The sequence below is a fragment of the Oncorhynchus clarkii genome, chromosome 5 (assembly GCF_045791955.1).
Source record: "Oncorhynchus clarkii lewisi isolate Uvic-CL-2024 chromosome 5, UVic_Ocla_1.0, whole genome shotgun sequence".
NCBI classification, from domain to species: Eukaryota; Metazoa; Chordata; class Actinopteri; order Salmoniformes; family Salmonidae; genus Oncorhynchus; species Oncorhynchus clarkii.
Window position 1 is genome coordinate 57,000,341 of NC_092151.1, and position 24,953 is coordinate 57,025,293.

At 41.4% G+C, this 24,953-nt stretch overlaps 1 protein-coding gene across 1 annotated transcript in view; it reads right to left on the reverse strand.

Annotated features, from left to right (window-relative positions):
• LOC139409056 (WD repeat domain 18) overlaps positions 1-24,953 on the reverse strand; it is a 79,222-nt gene that overhangs the window by 14,484 nt on the left and 39,785 nt on the right. Inside the window, exon 8 of the mRNA XM_071153720.1 lies at positions 360-526. Within this exon, the coding sequence (XP_071009821.1) occupies positions 360-526 (167 nt within the window). The remainder of the gene's footprint in view (positions 1-359; positions 527-24,953) is intronic.

The window sequence follows — 24,953 nt, forward strand, 5'->3', positions numbered from 1 at the left end:
ACATTGCAGCAATTCATTTAGAGTGGGTGGTTACGGGGAGAAGTAAAGTTACCTACAGTAAGCAAAAACAGATGCTTACTATACATATGCTTAAATTCTAATCCCCTCAAGGCATGGATTCATTGCAAGAGTTATTGACATCAGGTATGTCAATAAACTGCCAGGTCGTGCTCATGATTGTCCTGTGATATCAGTGATGGGACAGCTGCTTATAACTGACAAACATCGAACAAATTCAGATTAAATACCTTACCTTCTCATTCCCTTTTAAAATCACAGCGGCAACGATTTAGCTACGGCGGCCCACCGCTACTAAATAAATATAGGGGAAACACTGATGATAAACAAAAAATTATGACCTGGGTGTGGGGGGCCAGGCGCAGGCACACTCCTCCGGTCTCCACACCCTCGCCCTGTTCTGAGGGGTTGAGGTGGCGGCTGAAGCGGGGCAGGGGTATGCCCGGGCGGCTGTCAGGCAGGAACATGTTGGCAGGGGCAGGGATGATGAGGGCATTTGTGACTGGACCTGTGAGGGAGAGAGGAGTAAGAGTAAGGAAAGGGAAGGGCACAGGCAGAACTGGCAAAAGGAGGGAGAGAAGGAAAGAAAAAGAGATGAACATGAACACCCTCAGCCCCCCCCTTGTAATTATCTAAGTGGGGGAGACGCTTTCTTTATGTGCTCCATCATTCCCTCCCTCCCCCCACCGTGTTCACATCCGCCATAACTGGGGCATGGTCAGAGTTTTACAAGAGACTTTGAACAGTGTCATTGATGCTGAGCGTAACGAGATACCCGGAAAACACGGCTCTCGTTTCCCATTAAAAAGCTTAAGAGAACACTCTCCCACTCTTCGCTTTAAGGAGTTGATTATTTTTTTTTAAACGCACCAAGGTCGAGGAGCACCCAGGTTTCTTAAAGTGATGGGGCAAAATAGATCCAAGCTTCTGTTCGTCCTTTTGATGAGTTTGTGCTGTCAAGCGCTTTGGAAAGCAAGCATGAGCTGTTGTTTTCTACTACGTCCATACAAACAGCAAGCAATCTACATCGTGAAGTTGTACATGAAAGTTGAAGTGCTTCTAAAGAATCGAAGCGGCACGCGGCCAACCTGCAAACCTCACCAGCCTGAAGGGAATGAGGAAGGATGAAACTGGAGAGGGGGGAATCGAGGACTTGAACTAGAAATCTCTACTCGGCCCACAACCCTTCGACTGGCCTTCCTTACAGGCAGAGATTTGCTTTCTAAAACGGAAAGAATAACTTTCCGACAAAGCCCACGTCCTGTCAATATTTTTTTTTACGATGCCTTACATGAGCTTTAGTGCTCTTAAACTCAAACAGACAATCTTTTATATGCCTATTACTGTCAGTCTTCCACAAGCGGCCATCAAATCATCCGAATTGCCCATCTGTCCGCCAGGATAGAAACATCTTCCCCAGGGTATTGGCGGCTAGACGGGGAGATTTCAGCAGGGGCATCCAGGTATCTTCTGCATGCCCCGAATCGAGCGCTAGTTCACAAGAAACTAATGGAGAATATAAGTGGGGGCTTTGACACAGACTAATTCCAACTGAAGGCCTTAGGTGAGAACCATCTCAGCGCAGAGAGGACCATAATCACAAATCATTGTGTCACTGAGCTCCTATGGTGACTCCTTTTTCACATGACCAAAATAGAAAAAAAGGCCCAGGCTAAAATAGATTTGCAATACACTAAGTCAGAAGGGATCTAAATGTATGATAAACCTAGGCTGGGTTTATCTATTATCAAACACAAAAGCTACGTTTTAACTTAGAAATAGGCAGGTCTGAAGCCGAAAAAGAAAGGACATTAACATGAGCCCCACAAGGCCTACTTCATCCAGGCTCTAGCAAGGTTTTCCAGCACACAACTTTGACCTACTACAGTAGCTATGTTGGTGTACTGTACTTCAAACTTGTGTAGGCAGGTTGCTTAGGATTCAAACCTTTTTAAACAGCCTAATTCATATTCTTAGAGGAGGTGCTCCCACAACAATGTGATTTATACCATATACAATATAGAACTGGGCAATATGGATAAAAATCCAAATCTTGATAAATTGCCTAAATTTGATGCGATAACGATAAATAGAAAGATACGTTTATAACATTGTGCACAAAAGTTTGTTTAATATTTTTTATTATACTTTAAACTAGTCCTACTAGTTTGATGGTTGCAGCCATCAATGGTCCCATTAACAATCACCCATATTAGCGAAATTATTTAATTAGACATTTCACATTGCTTTAGTATAGGCTACTTATCGTAATGAAAAACTTCAGCAAAATGCTTGCGATAAGTGATCGGTAAGGTCGGTGTCAATAATTTTTGGTTTATCATCAGTGTTTCCCCTATATTTATTTAGAAGCGGTGGGCTGGCGCGGATTAAAAAAAAATAATAATAATTGGGATGGTAAACTTAAACGACTAAAGCCAGATAGAAAGTACGTAGAAAAGATAATGGAGCTATATCTTCTCTAAATAAGATACTCTTTGAGAACTAACAAGATAAAATACTTTTGTTGCTTGAGTCACTCAGATGGCATCAGAACACAGCATAAGTCATGTCAAAATGTGAACAATTGCAGGAAATCTGCTTTAAAACAGTAACATTTTATCTCAGAGGAGGGCATTTCATATTTTAGATCGGAGACCGCACCATTGGCCATGCCCACTACAATGGTATGATACATCAGGTATGATATGGCAGACATACTTGCTGTCTTGTAACCTTAATATATTTTTATAATAGCGCAATGAACATGTGAATTTGATATTAAGCCGAACTTTAAAATCCCAGTTTAACAGGAAAACACAACGCAGACCAAACTGATAAATCAATAGATCTGAGATAGACTTCTACTGTATATACGATCTATGTTACTCAATAACACTATAATATTCAGAGCGACTTACAAAAAAGTTTCACCTTGTAGGGTCGGGGATTCGAACCAGCAACCTTTTGGTTACTGGCCCAACGCACTAACCACTAGGCTACCAGATGTGCAATCTACTTGACTGGTCCTCGAAGGCATAGATATCTTTCTTATATCTCGTCCGTCCTAGCTGGCTGGAGGCCAACATTCATTAGTCGAGATGAGTCATTTCACAACGTTTGTTTTTTATTAGGTCATCAACATCCATTTGGAACATCCCTCATCTCACTATTAGGTTGACATTAAATCAGCTCTGTATCGCACAGTGGAGTACGCTCTACGCACATTCCTTTCGTCTCCGGTGCATCGTAAGAGAAGGTAATCAGGGTAATCTGTCAAGTTACGTGAATAAGTCTTTGGGTGTTGTAGCTCAGGAGTAAATCATACTTGACTTGAGTGAAAATGGTCAAAACATTGTTAGCCATTCTAACATCATGAAAAGACTTGACTTTTTGGCAGCATTAAATCCGTCTGCAGCTATCCATCCTACCTTACATTCTCATGTCATTCCCGGAGGTTAGAGAGAGGGGCAGTGAAAGAAAGTGTCAGAGATCGAAAAGAAAAATGGAACCATTCAAATGAACGTAGGATATAGCATCAAACGTCATTGCACATGCAAACGCAAATTAACTTCCTGTCTCTTGAGACGCTAAACACAGACCCAAAAAGTGCCGACTGGAACAAATTGCCAGTCGTGCGTTGGCGTAGTTGGCTGAGCTTCACTGTAAAATTGTTGCAGTCAAGAAGACAAATACCTCAATAAAAACAAAAGGTTCCCTCAGTGTGCCCATGCAATCTAATTAACTGGCCCCGCTTAGTTAGCATCATAGACTGAAAAATAAACACCAGTGGAAAAGAGAAAGTATTCATGAGTAGAATATGGATATCTTGAGGGAGCGTGTACTGTACAAGCTGACACTGTAATTCTAATCTATCAAGGGCAGATAAAACACCCAATGGAAAGCGCTCCAGGATTAATGCTACTCCTTAAAGGGTGTATGACACATTTTAACAGGGCAAACTGTTACAAAACTCAACAACCAGCCAGTAGCCTATTCACAACCAATAGCAATCTAATTTCGCCTCATTTTAAAAACACCTTTTTATGTGCATTTTTAGAGGCATTCTGAAACAATTGCTCTGTGACATATCTCTAGGGGAACCACCTAGTGCACTTGCCATAGAACATATCGGTGTCATCTCTATGGCACTGGCACTGCAAAGAATTGCACACATGTTCAGCATTTTAGACAGTGTAGCTATTCTATGACATTATTTTGCAACAAAATGTTCTGACAATCAAATTACACGTCAAGTTTTCGATAGCGTGATAAATAGACACGGTGATTTTCAAGGTATTGGCCTATTCATCACAGCTGTAATATCATAATAATAACCAGCAGTTTGTCATGTAAAACATGAGCGGCAGGGATGGATTGATCAGTGCTTGTTCATTCAACATACAACCCGTTAGCTGTCGAACTCAATGCCTATCCAGGGGACTAGCCTACCTAGGGCTGTGGCGGTCATGAAATGTTGTCGGCTGGTGATTGTCAGTTATTTGTATGACAGTCTAAATGGTGATTGACCGTTATTTCAAATAAATATGTTCAGCATCTCCGGCATCCACGCATAGTCTACTGATGCAGGCTAGATGGAACATCTACATTTTGAAAAGTCGAATAAATCTATTTAATATAGCCTATGCCATCACAAAAAAATCTATAATTTATTTTAGGCAGGAAACATTATGTGAAGAATATGTAGCCTATTTCAGAAGAACAGAATAGCATATTCGGAGTCCTTATGTTATGCCCTGATCTGGCTATGCCATATGGCTGTGGGCTACACTAGTTCATTTAGCAGCCAAGATTTGCTTATAATTCCTGTGGTATTATTTTATAGTAAGACAATTGAACATAGCTGAATAAAATAGAAAGGATATTTTTATCAAATGATTTCAGAGGGAATGCGCACATGCGGGTATTCTGTGATTGTGCAATGACTGGGCTTCTAAGAACACGTTTCACCAGGCTCTCTGTAGACTATGGGCTCTCCAACCGTGTTCCAGGGGTCTTGGGCTTATAGGCTACGTTATGAGTTATTTGGCCACTTATCAAACCTTATCAAAACATATGGGCTAGGCGACATGATGCATGCGAATACGATACAATTTTTAAAAATGCATGCGATGTTTCATGCCTTGGTCTGCACACACTGGGCAACATTCACAAGTGATAATATTTTCACCCATCAGACTATTCTGAATTTAATCTTGTTTTTACATATACTAAATAATGTGTGATTTAGAATGGTCCATTATGTACCATTGGGAATAGGGACAGGGTAAAAAAATAAATGTGTCATCCGTATGCACTTGAAATTTCCAGTGATTCATTTTCATGCCAGGAAGGTAGGCTGCACCAGTTGTAAAGGGAAGCAATGTGCTTAATATTAGGAAAGTTGAGAAATATAGTACGCTGATGGGATCCTCCTCTTTTTAATAAAGGCCATCAAAACGCCTTTCTCACGAAATTGCATAGCCTATAGAAATGTTGTGCAACATGGGCTTATAGGAACACTTATTTCATTCCATGCACCAACCAGCTATGAGGAGTTGGCTCTTGTTTTACAACAGGTGATCCTATCCCGCTCAAACTCAATGCCAGGGCTCTCATGAATTGTTTGATTTGCATTGACGTGATGGTAATATGGTCATAGTAACAGCCTTCTCATACGTCCAAAAGATTACTGACTGGGAGTGTACAGTCATAAGGTATGAATGCTAGCTGCCCACAGCCTCATCTTAAAAAACAACATGGTCTCTTCCTAGAAAACTCCTCGGACCAGCTAGCCTATTATTCAAGCTATTATTAGAGGGATAGCACAGCACACAAACAAGGCAGAGAGAGAGAGCGAGCGAGAGCGAGAGGGGTTAGCATCCCACGGGATCACTGGGCAGCGGGGCTATAGCTGCGCACATTTTCCACCTCTCAAAACGTGGCTACTTCTAATAAAGTTAACAAAGCAATCGCCAGTCCAGCTAGCTAGCTAGTGTAATGAATAGCCAGATGCTGATATGTCAATAACAAAAAATGTGTAAAGCTGGGGGACATGGAAATCAAATGCGCCATTCTCCTGACTGATGGACCGGGCGCCACTTATGAGAGTGCCCTCGTCTCTACATTTCAATGCCACAGCAAACTTCCAGTAACTAGTGTTACTGTAGACTAGGCTAATTACTGTACTGTGGTCACAGTATTGACAACAGAAATGCTACGATAATTTCAATGAATCAATAAAGAAGTTAAAAAAGGGAAAAGGTACCTTTGGCTGGCATTCACGTTCCAATAGGCCTAAATAGGGCTAGGCGATAGTGCCTAATAATCATATTTGTAAAATGTTCTACATTGTAGAATAATAGCGAAGACATCAACACCATGAAATAACACATATGGAACCATGTAGTAACCAAAAAGTGTTAAACCAAAATTAATTTTAGGTTTTTCTTGAGAGCTTTGCAAACTCTTGGCATTCTCTAGACCAGCTTCACCTGGAATGATTTTCCAACAGTCATGAAGGAGTTCCCACATATGCTTGTTGGTTGTTGGTTGCTTTTCCTTCAGTCTGCGGTCCAACTCATCCCAAACCATCTCAATTGGGTTGAGGTCGGGTGATTGTGGAGGCCAGGTCATCTGACGCAGTACGCCATCACTCTCCTTCTTGGTAAAAAATCCCTTTGGGTAATTGTCCAGTTGAAAAACAAATGATAGTGGGACTAAGCGCAAACCAGATGGGATGGTGTATTGCTGCAAAATGCTATGGTAGCCATGCTGGTTAAGTGTGCCTTGAATTCTTAATAAATCACAGACAGCGAAGCACGCCCACACCACCTCCTCCATGCTTCACAGTGGGAACCACACATGAAGAGATCATCCATTCAACTACTCTGCGTCTCACAGACGGTTGGAACCAAAAATCTCAAATTTGGACTCATCAGACCAAAGGACAGATTTTCACTGGTCTAATGTCCATTGCTCATATTTCTTGGCCCAAGCAAGTCTCTTCTTCTTATTGGTGTCCGCTAGTAGTTGTTTCTTTGCAACAATTTGACCATGAAGGCCCGATTCACGCAGTATCCTCTGAACAGTTGATGTTGGGATGTATCTGTTACTTGAACTCTGTGAAGCATTTATTTGGGCTGCAATCCGAGGTGCAGTTAATTGTAATTAACTTATCCTCTGCAGCAGAGGTAACTGAGTCCTCCTTTCCTGTGGCGGTCCTCATGAGAGCCAGTTTCATCATAGCACTTTTTGCGACTGCACTTGAAGAAACTTTCAAAGTCCTTGACATTTTCCGGATTGACTGACCTTCATGTCTTAAAGTAATGATGGACTGTCATTTCTCTTTGCTTATTTGAGCTGTTCTTGCCATAATATGGACTTGGTCTTTTACCAAATAGGGCCATCTTCTGTATACCACACCAAACTTGTCACAACACAACTGATTGGCACAAACGCATTAAGGAAAGAAATTACACAAATTAACAAGGCAAACCTGTTAATTGAAATGCATTCCAGGTGACTACCTCATGAAGCTGGTTGAGAGAATGCCAAGAGTGTAAAAAACTGTCATAAAGGGTGGCTACTTTCAAAAATCTCAAATATATTTTGATTTGTTTAACACCTTTTTGGTTACTACATGATTCTGTCATGACTTTGGCCTGGGGGTAGGTTTATGACAGTCATAAATACCTCCCCCCCCCTTTCCTCTCTCTACCCTACTGATGTTACATTTGAAAACCCCTTGGTTAACAGAGATTCTGGGAACATCAGAAGGTGGGGGGAAATAAACTATATTCTGGTAATCCAATCAATTGAACATATGCAGTGGTACTTATGTATGAATATGATGTCAGTTCGGTTGTCATCTGAGATATTCTCATCAATGATAAGATGACAAACACTACAGTGTAAAGTCTACACATCAGAGTTATCGGATTCACATGGAATTGTTCAATTTAAATGTTTGAATATGAAATTCTCTGATGGGATGAAATGTGATTTTAGCTTCTAAAATGTGAATATTGGGTTTTCATGAGTGAATTAGGCCCGACTCAGTGGCCCGCCCACGTGAAGAGACATAGGTTGTAAACTATGAAACACACCCCTTTTCTCCCTCCACTATATACAGTGGGGCAAAAAGTATATAGTCAGCCACCAATTGTGCAAGTTCTCCCACTTAAAAATATGAGGCCTGTAATTTTCATCATAGGTACACTTCAACTATGACAGACAAAATCATAGAAAAAAAATCCAGAAAATCACATTGTGGGATTTTTAATTAATTAATTTAATGAATTTATTTGCCTGCCATATGAGTTCGGTTATACTCAGACATCATTCAAATAGTTTTAGAAACTTCAGAGTGTTTTCTATCCAATACTATGCATATATTAGCAACTGGGACTGAGGAGCAGGCTGTTTACTCTGGGCACCTTTCATCCAAGCTACTCAATACTGCCCCAGCAGCCATAAGAAGTTTAACTGACTTGCCAAGTTAAATAAAGGTTAAAAAAAAAAGTTTTTACCTAGAGTTTCAATATCTCTGGCTTAGATTGTCACCGTTTTCCTGGTTGAGTGGGGTCTCCCGCAGTTTTGTCAGATGGTCTATGTCATCTGAGAAAAGTCTTTGGTGGAGCTACAGGTCAGAACTGTCGCTGAAAAATGAATTGTCGTCTTTTCTGTATATTTGCTTGTCTTAAACCATTCCTGTATATAAAAAAATCCATTACGCCCATTTTCACCATATTTGACCTTTAATTCTTTGAAAATGGACTTAAAAATCCTAATTTAACATGACAAACTTAATCCCATCATTGTTTGATCTAGCACGGATGACTACCTGTAACACGCAAAAAAAAATAAATAATTTTCCTGAAATTTGTCGTGTTACGATGTTCCTGTAGAGGAAAAGTGATAAAATCATATTTGGTTCAGGATAAAGGGTCAACAAAACAAATAACCTGAACGAATGAGAAAGTGTTGGAAAAGAAGGTAGGGAAATAGAGTGAATGAGCAGAGAAGGAGAGGGGGTGGGGGATCGAGAGTGTGTTTGCCAGTTCAGCCAGGCTTGTAGGACAAACATGTGGCAGTGAGACAGAGACCCCCTTTTGTTCCAGCTACATTATTGCAAATACATTGAGGAAAGTCCCCAAAGGAATTTGGGTACAGTAAATCTTTTGGATTCCTGCCTTTGACAAAACGGCTTGCAATATTGCCCTATACCCACCAGTACAACCCCGGTAAACATAATACCACAAACATGTCCCAGTAACTCTCAGTTTTGATATTAGACCTATGCAATTCACAAATAGCCTACTACACACCGCATTGACGTAACACTGAAAACTGTGTCATTTATAGCAGTGTTTAGTTATTATAAGACTCACATTTTCCTACACCAAAAACTATAGCGTGCTTACAATAGTGGAAGCAGGCCTTGGCAACATCTGTCGTCTCAGCTTATCAGGGTGGACACAGGAAGACAAAAAGGTGGAAAGTCACCAATTTGTCAAAGCATTAATCTTCGCTCCCACTTTAAATCTTTACATCAGCAGCTAAATTGACAAAGGGAGGGAGGGAAGCTGTAATTCCTCATCAGCAGACCCAGATTGCTGCCAGAGTCATTTCACGCCAGGGGAGGGAGGTTAAAAAGGAAAAGAACATGGTGGGTGTTGATTTATCGCTCCCCGACGTATGCACAGAGCAGGCAACCTTTAACTGTTAAATCGCTTGGCATACCAAATCCCCTCTCAAGGGAGAGTTTTGCTTAGGAAGCGCACAGCCATATAGACTCGGCAACTCTGCCTGGCATTTCACTCTGAAAGTGGAGACCCAAAACTATTCAGTTGAGCGCGTTTGTTTGACTCGGCCTGCTCCCCTCGTCTTTGGCCTGTCACTTTGAGGAGTTGCATTCAGACACTTCTCCCTGGGCTCCTAAGATTACATTCCATTGGCTAACCTCAGGAGGTCAATCTAAGAGGCTGCATTACCGATTCGCTGATTGACAAACCACTTGGGATACATACGAATTTGCTTCTATTTACGATTGAAGAGGCATCGCATCACTGATATTGAGGGTGAAACTGACAAAACGTCAATGTAATTAAAAGCAGTGTCCTCATTTGCATACTGTAGCCAAAACAAACATTACTGAGCAGAATTAATAAGGTACTGGGAGAGAAATGTAAAGTCAAAGGCTTGAGACAGGGCACCCATTGGTTAACAATCGTAACTAGGCCTACAAAAATCTTGGAAGGATATCTTCTTGGTAGTCAGAAATTATTCAACAAATGTAACCGTTTAAATCAACATAGGATTGAGCGAGAGGTGGGTGAGGTAAACCGGCCAGAGTAAATTCATTTTAAGAAATTCTGACATGGTTGACTCAATTCTCTTGGTCGAGAACCACCTTTTTGTGACAGATTTTGCCTGGGCTTTTCTGCTGTTTGTTTTTTTTTTTATCGCTCTGGTGAAAATTGTACAATTATGTGGAACATTAAAAAAAATCTGTACTCAAAATCATTTAATCAAAAAGGCAGTTGTTTCGAAACACTAAGCACATTTTCAATTGACTAAGTAAGTCTAACTAAGTCACTTTTTAACCCAACTTAAAATCAGTGTTTCATCTAGAAATACATGTTTCACATGTTCATATAAAAAGTTATTGCCTTTCACAATGCAATGCGCACATTGCTTTTGATATGATTCTTCTCTTTTGTTAAAGAAAGAAACGAAAGGGGGGGGGGGGGGGGGGGCTGGTACTATTTAAATGAAGCTGCCAGTTGAGGACTTGTGAGGCATCTATTTCTCAAACTAGATACTAATGTACGTCTTGCTCAGTTGTGCACCGGGGCCTCCCACTCCTCTTTCTATTCTGGTTAGGGCCAGTTTGCACTGTTCTGTGAAGGGAGTAGTACACAGCATTATACGAGATCTTCAGTTTCTTGTCAATTTCTTGCAGGGAATAGCCTTCATTTCTCAGAACCAGTATAGACTGACGAGTTTCAGAAGAAAGGTCTTTGTGTCTGCCCATTTTGAGCCTGTAATCGAACACACAAATGCTTATGCTCCAGATACTCGACTAGTTTAAAGAAGGCACATTTTATTGCTTCTTTAATAAGCACGGGTTTTCAGCTGTGCTAACACAATTGCAAAAGTGTTATCTAATGATCAATTAGCCTTTTAAAATTATAAACTTGGATTAGCTAACAACGTGCCTTTGGAACACAGGAGTGATGATTGCTGATAAATGGGCCTCTGTAGATATTCCATTAAAAATCTGCAATTTCCAGCTACAATAGTCATTTACAACATTAAAACCTGTTAAAGCCAGGAGTTCCTCAAGAGGAACACCACCCCCCCCGTCCAGCTCAACCCGTGGCGCATGGAACGCAAAAATATTCTTAGAAATATTTAACCTCCACACATTAACAAGTCCAATAGCTCAAATGAAAGATAAACACCTTGTTCATCTACCCAGCATGTCAGATTTTTTAAATGTTTTACGGCGAAAACACACCACATATTTATATTAGACCACCACCGAAATCAAGACAAGAGGCAGCCATTTTGTCCCAGAAAATATAAAATTATAAAAGCAGGATTAAAAAATAAATCATTCACTAACCTTTTGAAAATCTTCATCAGACGACAGTAATAGGGCATGTTATACAGTACATTTTTTTTTTTTCAATAATATGCCATATATATCCATAAATGTCCATTTACAATGAACTCATGTTCAGAAATTACTCAAAAAAGTCTGCAGGAAATCTAGGTAGCGCGGCAAGATAACGTAAATAGACATCATAAACTTTGGCTAAATATACATGTTCTACATATAGTTAGAAAGATACACTGCTTCTTTATGCAACCGCTCTGTTACATTTCTTTTTAACGTTACAGAAATCGCACACTATTCAATATGCTGAGACGGCGCTCAGATATAAGCTACATTTCTCCCGTAATGTTGGAGTCAACAGAAACACAGATTTAAGCATAAATATTCCCTTACCTTCGATGGTCTTCGTTCAGAATGTTCTGGAAGGGTTCATACTTACCCAATACATCGTTTGGTTTCAAGTCTTGCGTCTTTGTATGAGCTACTGCTAATAACATCAGCTGAAATGCACCCAAAATGTCCTCTGGTCCGGAAAAGTTGCACATCAAAACTACATATTATATGTCGACTAAACAGGTCAAACTAAGTGCAGAAGCAAGCTTTATGATGTTTTTAACACACAAAACAAATTTCAATTCAACCGGGCATCGTTTGCTCTTCCCAGGAGTGCTGGAACAAAGGAATGGCTGTGACCAATTCGCGCCCTAACGCACAGGTTTTTTCTCGTGGCACTTACTCAAATCACTCCCATAGGGCCAATTCTCGCGCGATTTGAACGATTAGACGCTCTACAGAATGAGGACATCTAGTGGAAGACATAGAAAGTGTCCCCAGATCCATAGCTGGTTGGGAAGGGTGGGGGCGATGACGTCAAAGTTGCTCCAACTTTCATGACCACAAAACTAGTTTGGAAGAATGCATGCCCTGTGAGTTCTGCTATACTTACAGACATAATTCCAACGGTTTTAGAAGCTTTACAGTGTTTTCTATCCAATAATAATTATTATATGCCTATATTAGCAATTTTTTACAATTTTTTTTTCAGTTTTCTAGGGGTACCCAATTTCTCCAAAGGGGGCGTAAATCTGCCATGTCCTAAACAAGTTTTAACAATGTCTACACTGTATTTCTGAAAGCAAACACTTTTTTTGCTTTTCTTTCAAAAACAAAGGACATTTCTAAGTGACCCCAAACTTTTGAACGGTAGTGTATATTTCACAGTAAACTTATATTTCGGATCAATGGTTGTATGGTGAAAGATGTCTACAAACAAAATGAATGCACAATGAAAGGTTTTGAATGTAAGACGTTGCTGCATTACAAGTGTTACCAGTTTGGAGTTTTGTACTAAGAGTTTTGAAAATTCACCACATACTTGTGAAAATAGTACCGAAGCAATAAAAAAAAAACGAAGAACAACTACATTTGCATCTTGGGGGTGTGGTTCGATGTGGGTGTTATATTTCGCTATATCGTACCCTGGCAGCTTTTGCTTGTCCCTCTTTAGCCACAACATAGCCACTGCTACTTTGCCCTGAAAAAATATAATTACACCTTCCTTGATCTGACATTTTTGCAGAGGCGGCATTGGTCGCACAATTTTACATCTAGCTATGGTGTTTTGTGATTGAAAGAGCAGTATTTCTCAATTTAGAAAATGTGCATGAAAACCACTCAGTGCATACAGTATCGAGTTTGCTGCTGCAGTTAGCTGACCCAACATTGCTTAGAAACATGCTGTTAGCATGGACTGATTTCTGAGAACATGTCTAGAACTTCATCAGCAAACTGTCAAACTTTCGGAAAATAACGGACAAGCTACACGCTGTTAATCAGTGCCCAAAATCACTCGCTAGCTAAGTTCCATCTGTTTGTCAATTAAGCTAGCTAGTAGAGCTAGCTAGCAGGGAAGCTACGTTGGATAAATCAGCTTATCAAGTCATCGGCAAGTGGCTACATGCATGAGTGCTTTTTTTGTTCTGGAGTACAGAGACACTGTTTTGTTTTTCCAACTTGCTCACTATCTATTACCGGAGTGTGCATCTGTCTGGCAGTGTTTCATAGCGAATCACGTTACAAAATAAGTTGCGGTGGGACACAAGAGGCTCGTGAATGGGTTTTTGAATTTTGGAATATTTTCAAGTGGCAAGTGTGCATCATCTCAATTGAATTCTCATTTTGCCTAAAACAATGGCAGACTCACTGTCAAACATATCATCAAGTGTCCACTTGACAAAAGGGTTGAGGGGCCATGTGTTCTTTAAACATAACATTGGCGATGTGTTGTCTTATGTAAACAAGTTAGAGGTGCTACACAATGGGCAGGTCAGGTCTGTGTCACTGTCTAGGTTGATTCTGCTGCTACGATTGGATAGAGTGCTGTTTTTCTGTGCATGACAATTCTCTCTAGTCCTGTTCCGTGTTCATGGGCATGATTGAAATCAAAAGCCAACAGTCAAATATCTAGGAACATCCCAGTTTCTCAAAATCTCACAAAAATCAGATTTGGAAGATACCTTACGACCAAAATTATGCTATTTACAATTGTAGTGCATTTTGACATTAGAATTAAATGATTGACTTATATCGATGCTACACAGGCCATTTTCAACCCGAGTTGGTGCTTGAGCTTAGCTCCTCTGTAAAGTAAAAATGTAACACACCTACATGAGACAGGAAACCAAACTGCTTTCTCAACTAAATTGCCAGTGGGTAGGTATCTCCCTGTTCTGTCTTATCTGAGATTCAGCATCAACATTTCTGCTGGATCATTATTTACCTTGTCATGATGTTCAGCAGAAAAGAAGATTAATCTACGAGAGAATGAATATTGTATTACCAGAAGTCACTTGGACAGGCTCAGCCTTCTGCTATACAAGCTTTAACATTTGATGTGGTGTGCTAAATTGCCATACTCATTGAGCAGGAAAGCCCAGATAAAAAAACTAAATTAAACTGCGGCTCTACTTTCATGTTTGGAAGGAGCACAGCTTTATGTCCCAATTTTTGTTAGTCTTTCAGCCAACAAGGTAATTGAATAATGCATTTGCATCATGGGAAATCTCAAGTGGGGAAGAAAGACAAAGACAGACAAAGACAGAAAGAGAAAAAAGAGAGATGGCGAACGGCGAGAGAGGGGTTGAGCGAGGGGAGGGGTCGAGATGACGAGGGACAGCGAAACGGCGAGGGACAGCGAAACGGCGAGGGACAGCGAAACGCGAGAGCGAAACGGGAAACGGCGAGAGAGACAGACGGTGAGAGAGACGACGAGAGAGGAATGTCAAAAAAGGAAAAGGGGGAGGAAGAAGAGACAGAAACCATGCAAGCAATCAAGCGATTGAGTGGGTCAGCCAGAGAAAGGAGAAGGAGAGAGAATCGTATTTGCATAATAAGAGTTTACGTTAATTAAAAAGTCCTATTTTAATAGTTCTTGTTGGATTGTGAGTGTTTCTCATTTCGAAGGTAAAAAAATCAGTTATGAAATCTTTTTACGAAGCATGTTGGAATTTACAATGCTTGAAGTTCTTTTCAGGAGACTGAAAAGACTTCCACAGCTGCACCATCCTGACTGGTTGCGTCACTGCCTAGTATGGCAACTGCTCGGCCTCTGACCGCAAGTAACTACAGAGGGTAGTGAGTATGGCCCAGTACATCACTGGGGCCAAGCTTCCTGCCATCCAGGACCTCCATACCAGGCAGTGTCAGAGGAAGGCCCTAAAAATTGTCAAAGACTCCAATCACCCTAGTCATAGACTGTTCTCTTTGCTACCGCACGGCAAGCGGTACCGGAGCGCCAAGTCGAGGTCCAAAGGGCATCTTAACAGCTTCTACCCCCAAGCCATAAGACCCCAGAAAAGATAATCAAAGGGCTACCTAGACCCCTCTTTTACAGTGCTGCTACTCTCTGTTTATTATCTATGCATGGTCACTTTAACTCTACCTACATGTACATATTACCTCGACTAACCGGTGCCCCCGCACATTGACTCTATACCGGTACCCCCTGTATATAGCTTCGCTTGTTATTTTATTGCTGCTGTTTAATTTTTTTTTATTTTTTACTTAACACTTATTTTAAAGTATTGTTGGTTAACTTCAGGGTAGGGTCCTTTTTTCTCAATTTCCACCTGACTAAACTGCCTGTTACTCAGGCCCAGAAGCCAGGATAGGCATATAATTGGTACCATTGGATAGAAATCACTTTGGAGTTTGTAGAAATGTTAAAATAATGTATGAGACTATAACACAATAGATATGGTTGGAGAAAATCCAAAGAAAAACCAACCGCCAATAAAACAAATTGAGAGCCCATGCTTTTACAATGGAAAGTATAGGGGCATATTCCTATGGCCTCCAATAGATGTCAACAGTCTTTGTTCAAGGTTTCAGGCTTGTTTCTTCCAAAACGAGGAAGAAGTATGAGTTTTAGTACTGGGACTCAGAGTTGGAAATCAGTCTGTGCGCATGTGACGAAGAGGACACACACCTGCTAATATCGTTTTCCTACTGAACATACTGCTTTCCGTATGAAATATTAGTTTAATTACATTTTAGGGTACCTGAGGATTAAATAGAAACATGTTTTGACTTGTTTTAACAAAGTTTAGCGGTAGCTTTTTGGAGTCCTTTCTCAGCATGTAGAACGAGCGGATTACTCAAATCGATGGCGCCAACTAAACAGACCTTTTAGGATATAGAAGAGGATTTTATCGAACAAAATGACACACTACATGTTGTAGCTGGGACCCTTTGGATTGCAAATCAGAGGTAGATTTTCAAAAAGTGAATATTTAATTTTTATCAAGCCTGTGCCGGTGGGAAAATGTGGAAATGGGGCTCCGCAACAACACGGCTGGGATGGTGTTCTTTGGCTTGCAAGCCTCCCCCCCTTTCCTCCAAACATAAGATGGTCATTAAGGCCAAACAGTTCCATTTTGGTTTTGTCAGACCAGAGGACATTTTTCCAAAAAGTACGATCTTTGTCCCCATGTGCAGTTGCAAACCGCAGCCTGGCTTGATGGCGATTTTGGAGCAGTGGCTTCTTCCTTGCTGAGCGGCCTTTCAGGTTATGTCTATATAGGACTCGTTTACTGTGGATATAGATCATTTTGTACCAGTTTCCTCCAGCATCTTCACAAGGTCCTTTGCTGTTGTTTTGGGATTGATTTGCACTTTTCGCACCAAAGTACGTTCATCTCCAGGAGACAGAACACATCTCCTTCCTGAGCGGTATGACGGCTGCGTGGTCCCATGGTGTTTATACTTGCGTACTATTGTTTGTACAGAAGAGTGTGGTGCCCTCAGGTGTTCGGAAATTGCTTACAAGGATGAACCAGACTTGTGGAGGTCTACAATTGTTTTTCTGAGGTCTTGGCTGATTTATTTTGATTTCCCCATGATGTCAAGCAAAGAGGCACTGAGTTTGAAGGTAGGCCTTGAAATACATCCACAGGTACACCTCCAATTGACTCAAATTATGTAAATTAGCCTATCAGAAGCTTTTAAAGCCATGACATAATTTTCTGGAATTTTCCAAGCTGTTTAAAGGCACAGTAGTGTAAACTTCTGACCCACTGGAATTGTGAGACAGTGAATTATAAGTGAAATAATCTGTTTGTAAACAACTGGAAAAATTACTTGCGTCATGCACCAAGTAGATGTCCTAACCGACTTGACAAAACTATAGTTTGTTAACAAGAAATTTATGGAGCGGTTGAAAAACGAGTTTTAATGACTCCAACCTAAGTGTATGTAAACTTCCGACTTCAACTGTATCTAGGACTAAATATCAGCAACACAGTTAGCTTCCACAGGGCTGTGAATGAGCTGAGAAACAAAGCTAGAAGAGCATTCTATGACATTAAAAGGAACATTTTTAAAAATCTAATTAGAATCTGGCTCAAAATGTTCCAATCAGTTATAGAACCAATTGCTCTATATGGCAGCTAAGTATGGGGTCCGCTCTCTAATAATGAATTTACCAAATGGGACAAACATCCAATCGAAATACTGCATGCGGCGTTTTGCAATACTTGTTCTTTGCAACACACTCCAAATAACACACGTAGAGCAGAATTGGGCCAATACCCCCCTCCTTATTGAAATCAACTTTTACAAACATCTAAAAACAAGTGAACCCAAAACATTCCATCACATAGCTCTGCAATATCAAGAGATGAAATAAGAGAAGAGCCCCCTCAGCCAGATGGTTGTGAGGCTCAGTTCACTAACCCAAACCAACCCCATAGAGCCTCAAGACATCACTCAGAAAATCTGGCCCAACCAAATCATCACAAAGCAAAAAGAAAAATATATCAACTATTGGAAAGACATCACCAAAAAAATCTGAGTAAACGTCAATGCTATTTGGCTCTAAACAGTCTGCCACCACCGTGACTGATAGAAAACTGAAGAAAACACTGACTAGGTACAGACTCAGTGAGCACAGTCTGGCTATAGAGACCGGTCGTCACAGGCAAACCGGTCTGCCCAGAGAGGACAGGCTGTACTCACTCTGCTCCGGGGGAGAGGTAGACACAGCGCTGCATTTCCTATTCCACTGTTACAAATACTCAGACCTAAGATAATATTTATTTCCCAAAATTATCATTCAGTAAAGAATTTGAAACTATAAAAGACTAATTAATGTGCAGTTTTGGCAGCCAAATATGTATCCTCCTACCACAACCTGAGGGACAGCCATTAAAAAGTACAATGTAATGTCAATAATATTTCCCATTTAGTGTTTTGTCATGTGGCTTCTCAGTCATGTTGAGGTTAGTTTACTACTATTGCGTTAATATGTTGTCATTAATATTGTTTTTACTGTTAATGCTAATCCCTTTTCCACTACTACTATTATAATTGCTGTTGGTCCCACCATTTATGTTTTATGTATACTTTGACAACGTAAGTCATTTAACTTGCCATGTCAATAAAGTCTATTGAATTGAGTGTGAGGGAGCGAGAGGGGGAGGGAGGGAACAGACCCACCTGTACATTAATGCGGGGATTGGGCCAATAAAAACAACAGATTGCTGTTCATTTATCAGCACAAAAATACAATCCACAAAAAGACAAGGGCAACGTTGTGCTAATAAGGACGGCGATAAACCTGCGTAAATAGGAAGTAGATTTGCTATCCTCCTGCCTTAGTCCCTCCCATCAACATTATGTTGATGCATATATTATGCACAGTTACAGCAGCACTTGTGGTAACCAGAGTATATCAGTGCAATCCCAATCAACAGGTTTTTAACGTGGTTCCAGGGAGATTGGACAATTTTTCCTTTTCAAGCGACAACCCATGGAGGAAGAACGGGGGAAAGGAAGCAAGTGAGCTACATGAGACTTACCTGTATTTCGCAACATCTAAGCATTGGGGACCGTTTAAAATGTAGTTTGTGTATGGGGTAACTGAGGAGAGTATATTTATTCCTTGTTGTGGTAATAAGGGCTGGCTAATTATCTCCCACTCAATTACAGATATCGATCCCCGGGACTTGGCTCCCACTTGGAATTACACTAATGGTCCTGGCCCCTCCTACACACGCTCATAAATTGTGCCTGCTGCCAAGCAGGGTCACAGAAGCAGGGGCGCAGCGACACGGAGAGGGGAGTGCGCGGCTCGAGCCCTGCCAAAACACTGCAGATACTCTGACGTGCATAATATCCAATCGATGCCCTAGGCGGAAACCATACAATTAGGGTCCGGGCGATTATGGAGATAATCTTACCAATTATCATGAAAGCAATATGGAGATTGGATTGTGTGTTGCACTTGCTTTAGGTCAAATCCCTGTGGTAGCGCATTCACTTGAAACCGTTTGCTCAAGTTTAGAGCACTATGAAATGTGACGCGGGTTAAAAGATTAGGCACCCGAGAACAGTGTTTGGATTGTGTGCATTTTTTGGCATGTGTGAGCAGAGGAAATATCTCTGAATGATTGCATCCAATGATATGAATGTCGAGCACATTGAAATATACAACCTTTGGGCCATGCACTAGCTACAAACACTAGCCAAGCAAGTCTGCAGCCACCAAACTAAACAAAGAAAATCCTGATGGGATGATATCAGAATTTCATAGACCAATTTATCCTGCCCTTTAAGGTTCACAGAGAGGATATCCAGCCACTCTTGGGAACAATGGAAGTTGATTTAAGAAAATGCTCCTTTATTATTAAAACCAATGCATTTTGGCGTGTTACCTTCTTCAAAACCCTGTTTTGTTTGTCCATTGTACTCAAGAGTGGCTAAATCTGGCCTCCCGAGCGGCACAGCGGTCTAAGGCACTGCATCGCAGTGTTGCACTTTGTGACATCGGCTGATGTAAAAGGGGCTTTATAAATACATTTGATGGATTGATTATGCTGTCACTACAGCCTGGGGTTCAATTCCAGGCTATGTCAATAGAGGCCGTGACCGGGAGTCCCATAGGGTGCACAATTTGCCCAGCGTCGTCCGGGATGGGGGAGGGTTTGACCTGGGGGCGAATTACTTGGCTCATCTCGCTCTAGCGATTCCTTGTGGCGGGCCGGGCGCCTGCAGGCTGACTTCAGCCGTCAGTTGAACAGTGTTTCCTCTGACATTGGTGCAGCTGGCTTCTGGGTTAAGCGAGCGGGTGTTAAGGGCGGTTTGTCCATTTCACCGCTCAGGAAACATGTTCAGTAACATGATTTTAACTCTTTGGTTAAAAGAGACATTGAGTTTCCTGATACAAACCATGCAGTAAGAGAATAATTCCTTTCATAACCATCTAAACTTGTGCCAATGAACTTTGGGGTGTCCTCATTGTAATGCCAGGTCAGTATCATATGATTGCTGAGTTAGTGGTTCAGGGCAGTCTACCCTGCCAGACAATTACTTCGACACAAGGCTCTTGTCCACTTCCATGCGGGATCTCCCACTCTGGCACAAACTTGAGGTGCCACTCTCAATCACTCTTTAAGCGGCATGTAACAAGAGCTGAGAAGGAAAGTGCAGAAGATTATGCCAAAGCCGTCTGTGGGAAAGTGGCAGGAGGATGTGAGAAGAGTACAGCACCGATTTCCTCTACAGGTCCTTGGCCCGAAAGACCTTGTTAATGCACACTAGCAGTCACTAGTTTTCTATACTAGAGCCGTTGTTGAGCAGTTGAGGTAGATCCTAATCTCTTTGGCATCTGATCTGGAGCTCCAGAATGCTTTCTATAAGTTTTCAAGTAAACAGCGCATAACTTGAGGCAATTTGTTTGGACTGCCATGAGTAAAGGATATAACTCTCTGGGCTTTGTTAACACCGATGTCTCGTGATAGCCACGTTGTTGCTGTGCTCTTCACCTTTCAGCAGCAGTCGTGCTTTAGATCTGCAAAGTGACATTTGCTGCAGCAGTGCCAACAGTTTGTTGAGTCTGTCCCTCCCCAAAAAAGGTTCAAACATTGTGAGGAACGTGTGACTCATACAATTACTCAGTGTTGATGACGAAATATTGTCAAAGAGCTTCCAGTCAGACCCAAAACTCAGTTGGCTACCATAATGGACCAAGAACAAGATAAAATATTTTGTTGATACGATGCAAATCGTAACATTGGTGGGCTATTCTTGTCCATTCCCTTGAGGTCTTCAAGTCTGCCCGGTTCACCACTTTTCCAGCCCACTCCTTCCTTGATCAATGGTGGTTGCAGAAGGAATAATAGATATTAGTCGAGACAACAGCAGGCCAATAATACTGAGCTCACAGAGACACTAAGGATTAGTGAAGTTGGCAGTTTAATCCACACAGGAGGAGCAGTGCAGACAGCAGTGGGAGGGGGGGGGGGGGTTGTTTGAAGTCTAAATACTGTCTCAATCAGCGGTTCGCCTTAGACGCATAGCAACAGACGTTGGATTAAGTTAATTACGATGCAGAGAATGCCAGTCACGATCACTTGTCTGTCTGTGGTGGTGAGGGCGGCGATGGTAGTGGGGTGTGTGCATGTGCGCGTGCTACGTAAGTGCCCTTATTATTCATGAGATGTGAACAAAAAATATTAATGAGAGTCAGATTTCTAGGCCAAGTCCAACATGGAGAGACCCTTCGCCTCAAGCTTACGTTCTGATTGAACATTTATGTACAGGGTTAAGAACCTAGGAAGTAAGTAATTATCTCTCAAGTAGATTAATGATTTTTATCGCCTTGCTTACAAATAGGTCTAAACATTTGGCCCTTTCCTTATTTCCCCTGCTAGGTATGATGTAAGTCACCTTAAAGATACCATACAGCACTCTGTCTCAGCCAGGAGATTATAAAGAGCACGCAATGGTAGCCTACATCCTGTCCTCTGACCACTCATACAGAGTCTATCTTTTCCACCCAATGGTGCCACCACCAGACTAAAACTTTTATCGGGGACTGGTATGATCTCTCGAATAAGCCAAATGCTAAATAACTTCAACGGAAGTTAGTTTTATGGACATTGACCATACACCTAATTTTCAAAGCCACCATTCCAAAAACTTCCGGTCGCTTGTGAGCAGCTCAGATTTTCCGCCACTACTCGTCTGATTTGTGCCGGTCGAGCTGCGGAGCTTAGTGAAGATGGATAGTATGAGGGAGAGCGACGGGCCTGTGAAAGGTTTTTCTAATTGCCTTCAGGATCACGCATGCCTTCAGAGAGGGCCAATAACCGCCTTTGCTCTCCCAGAACAGAGTTGGGGAAACCGGGCTAGAGCTCGAGAGATTTACAGTGGATGTGGAGGCCGGGACCTTCTGACAACTCAATTACAGGCTGAACTCACCCTCTACGCTGGCCCTTGTGGAAGACAAGGTGGGGGGGTAGGAAAATGACTGGAGGCAGGTTGAGAGCCTCAGATATAATACAGCCCTTGGAGCATAGACACAGTCAGGGGAGACACAGCATTGACATCCATCAATACATTTGGGCTAGGCAGTTGTGTTCACAGTTGACTGGTGCAAGTGTATATTACGGTCTGTTTATTTACTGCACGCAGATAGACCGTAATCTAAAGTGTGTGGTTTTCTTTCTTGTTTTGCTACTGGGTTGTTGAATGGTCAAATTACTGTCACAATCAGATTGTCATTAAAGATCATTTTCAATATCTAATTGTAATATTTCATCCCGGAGTGAAATGACTGAAGAACCGCATAACAAACGACAGAAAAGAAAAAGCTCGTTTAACTTTGTCATCTAAATTATGACTTCGCCATTGATCAGTGTTGGACCAACACTGCCAAAGACAGACCACAACAACAAAAATATCTGTCCATTATAATCTTAGTGGTAAATCTTTGAAGCTACATATATTGATAACAATGTAAGCTTACTACTACTTAGAAGTCATTGCTTTGTCTTCGTATTATTTCAACTGGGGGGACAGTGTGAACAAAATACATTTGTCATGTAATAGCAAGGCCTGTATTGAACACCCTCACAACAATGGCGGGCTAAAGCCCAATTCATCACCCTGACTCTCACATTCCAATACATGCCTGCTGCTTCTTGACTTGACATATTGCTCGAAGAGCTTTTCAGTGAAGAATGTACTACCTGAAAACAGGCCACTGAGATAGAGGGGTTTTCGGAAGGCCCAATAATGTCAGCGGCAGAGCAGTGTTGATCAGCTCGGAGGCTTTGCAGATGGCGGTCAGCAGTGGGGAGTGTGCATTTCCGGCTGTGCGAGCGAAATGTGAGTTGTGGTGTGTGTAATAAATAAACCCTGTAAAGTAAAACGTTGGTCAAGACACAGTATGACCCTCTCAGCCTTCTCCTCAGAAAGTCAGATGACTGCAGAGTAAGCGCGGGCAGTATACCGTATACTGGGGTATTTGGAAATAGCCACGGGATGGTTTTTCAATAACATTAATACCATTGAAACTATTTATTTTAAGTTATTTAATAAATGTGAAATTTTGTAGCTACTTTATGTAAATACGTTAGGAGATAAAGATACAGTTCTTCATTTTATCCGTCACATAATTTTTTTAAAATGAAGCTTACCAGTAGTCCCCAGTCACGTGGTGTTTATTTACACACAACTACTAGACAGGAGCCTTGAGTCACTCATTAGGTGCCGCACACACCAGGTGATCTAGTTACAATATGGAATTCACAACTAAATGTTTGCCAGCTCGATATCTAATAACTATTAACTTAAGTCTAAAATGTGCTAAACGCTCTGCAGTTGGCTTGCTAATTTAGTAGCTAGTTAGCCATGTTACCGAATATCCCAATATGGCACAAGGTTAGTATGAAGGTATGCCAATCTGGATACTGCCCAAGCCTACTTCTGAGGCCTTAGAATGACCCCATACAAACTGGACAGGGGTAAACAACACCAAGCTCGAACGCTGAAAACAAGATTGCAGTGACCCAAAAGGTCTGGCAAGGCCACGGTGTGATGCTTACTTCTCCCACAGCCAGAAGACATTTCAATACAAGTGCCGTTGAACATCATTACATCCTCCATCCGACCAAAACTGATAGACAGCTAACCAGTCACAGTGGCTGAATAAACAACAGAAACATCCTATTAAAACAAAATGAGTTCGCAACCTGCCCAGTGACGCAAATCAAATCCCAGTTCTCGAAAAGCACTTAACGAAAGGGACTCTACCGTTGCACTGAGTGAGTGGGTGCTGTGGCCCATAGAAAGGTGACAGATGCCTCAATGTGATAGGAACAACTATATTTTGAGAGCTCAGCTCTCTCATAAGTTATTAACTCCATCTTACATATCATGAACCGATAATTATATTTTCAGAAGATGATCAATGATACTACTTGCATTGGCACTTTCTAACGCAGCAATTATATTTTCAATATGTTAGTTATTATTCTTCATATAACATATTCTCTTCACACTTCTAACTATGAGCTGCCTTGGATACGTACACTGAGTATACCAAACATTAGGAACACCTTCCTGATATTGAGTTGCGGGCACGCAGTTCTTGCGGGCGCGCAGTTCACACTCAAACCGGTGCTCTGGCACCTACGACCATGCCCCGTTCAAAGGCACTTCCAGTAAATATTCTGGCCCATTCACCCTCTGAATAGCACATAAACAATCCACATCTCAGCTGTCTCAGGGCTTAAAAATCCTTCTTCAACCTGTCTCCCACCCCTTCATTTACACATATTTAAGTGGAATTAACAACTTTTTCACAACTTTCACCTGGATTCACCTGGTCAGTCTATGTCATGGAAAGAGGTCTTATTGTTGTGTACACTCAGTGTATATCTGACACACAAACTAACAAACTAACATATAGAGCAAAGGTAGATAAATGCATAAGCTTGCCTTTACAGACCAACCTAAGTTGAACCGAACG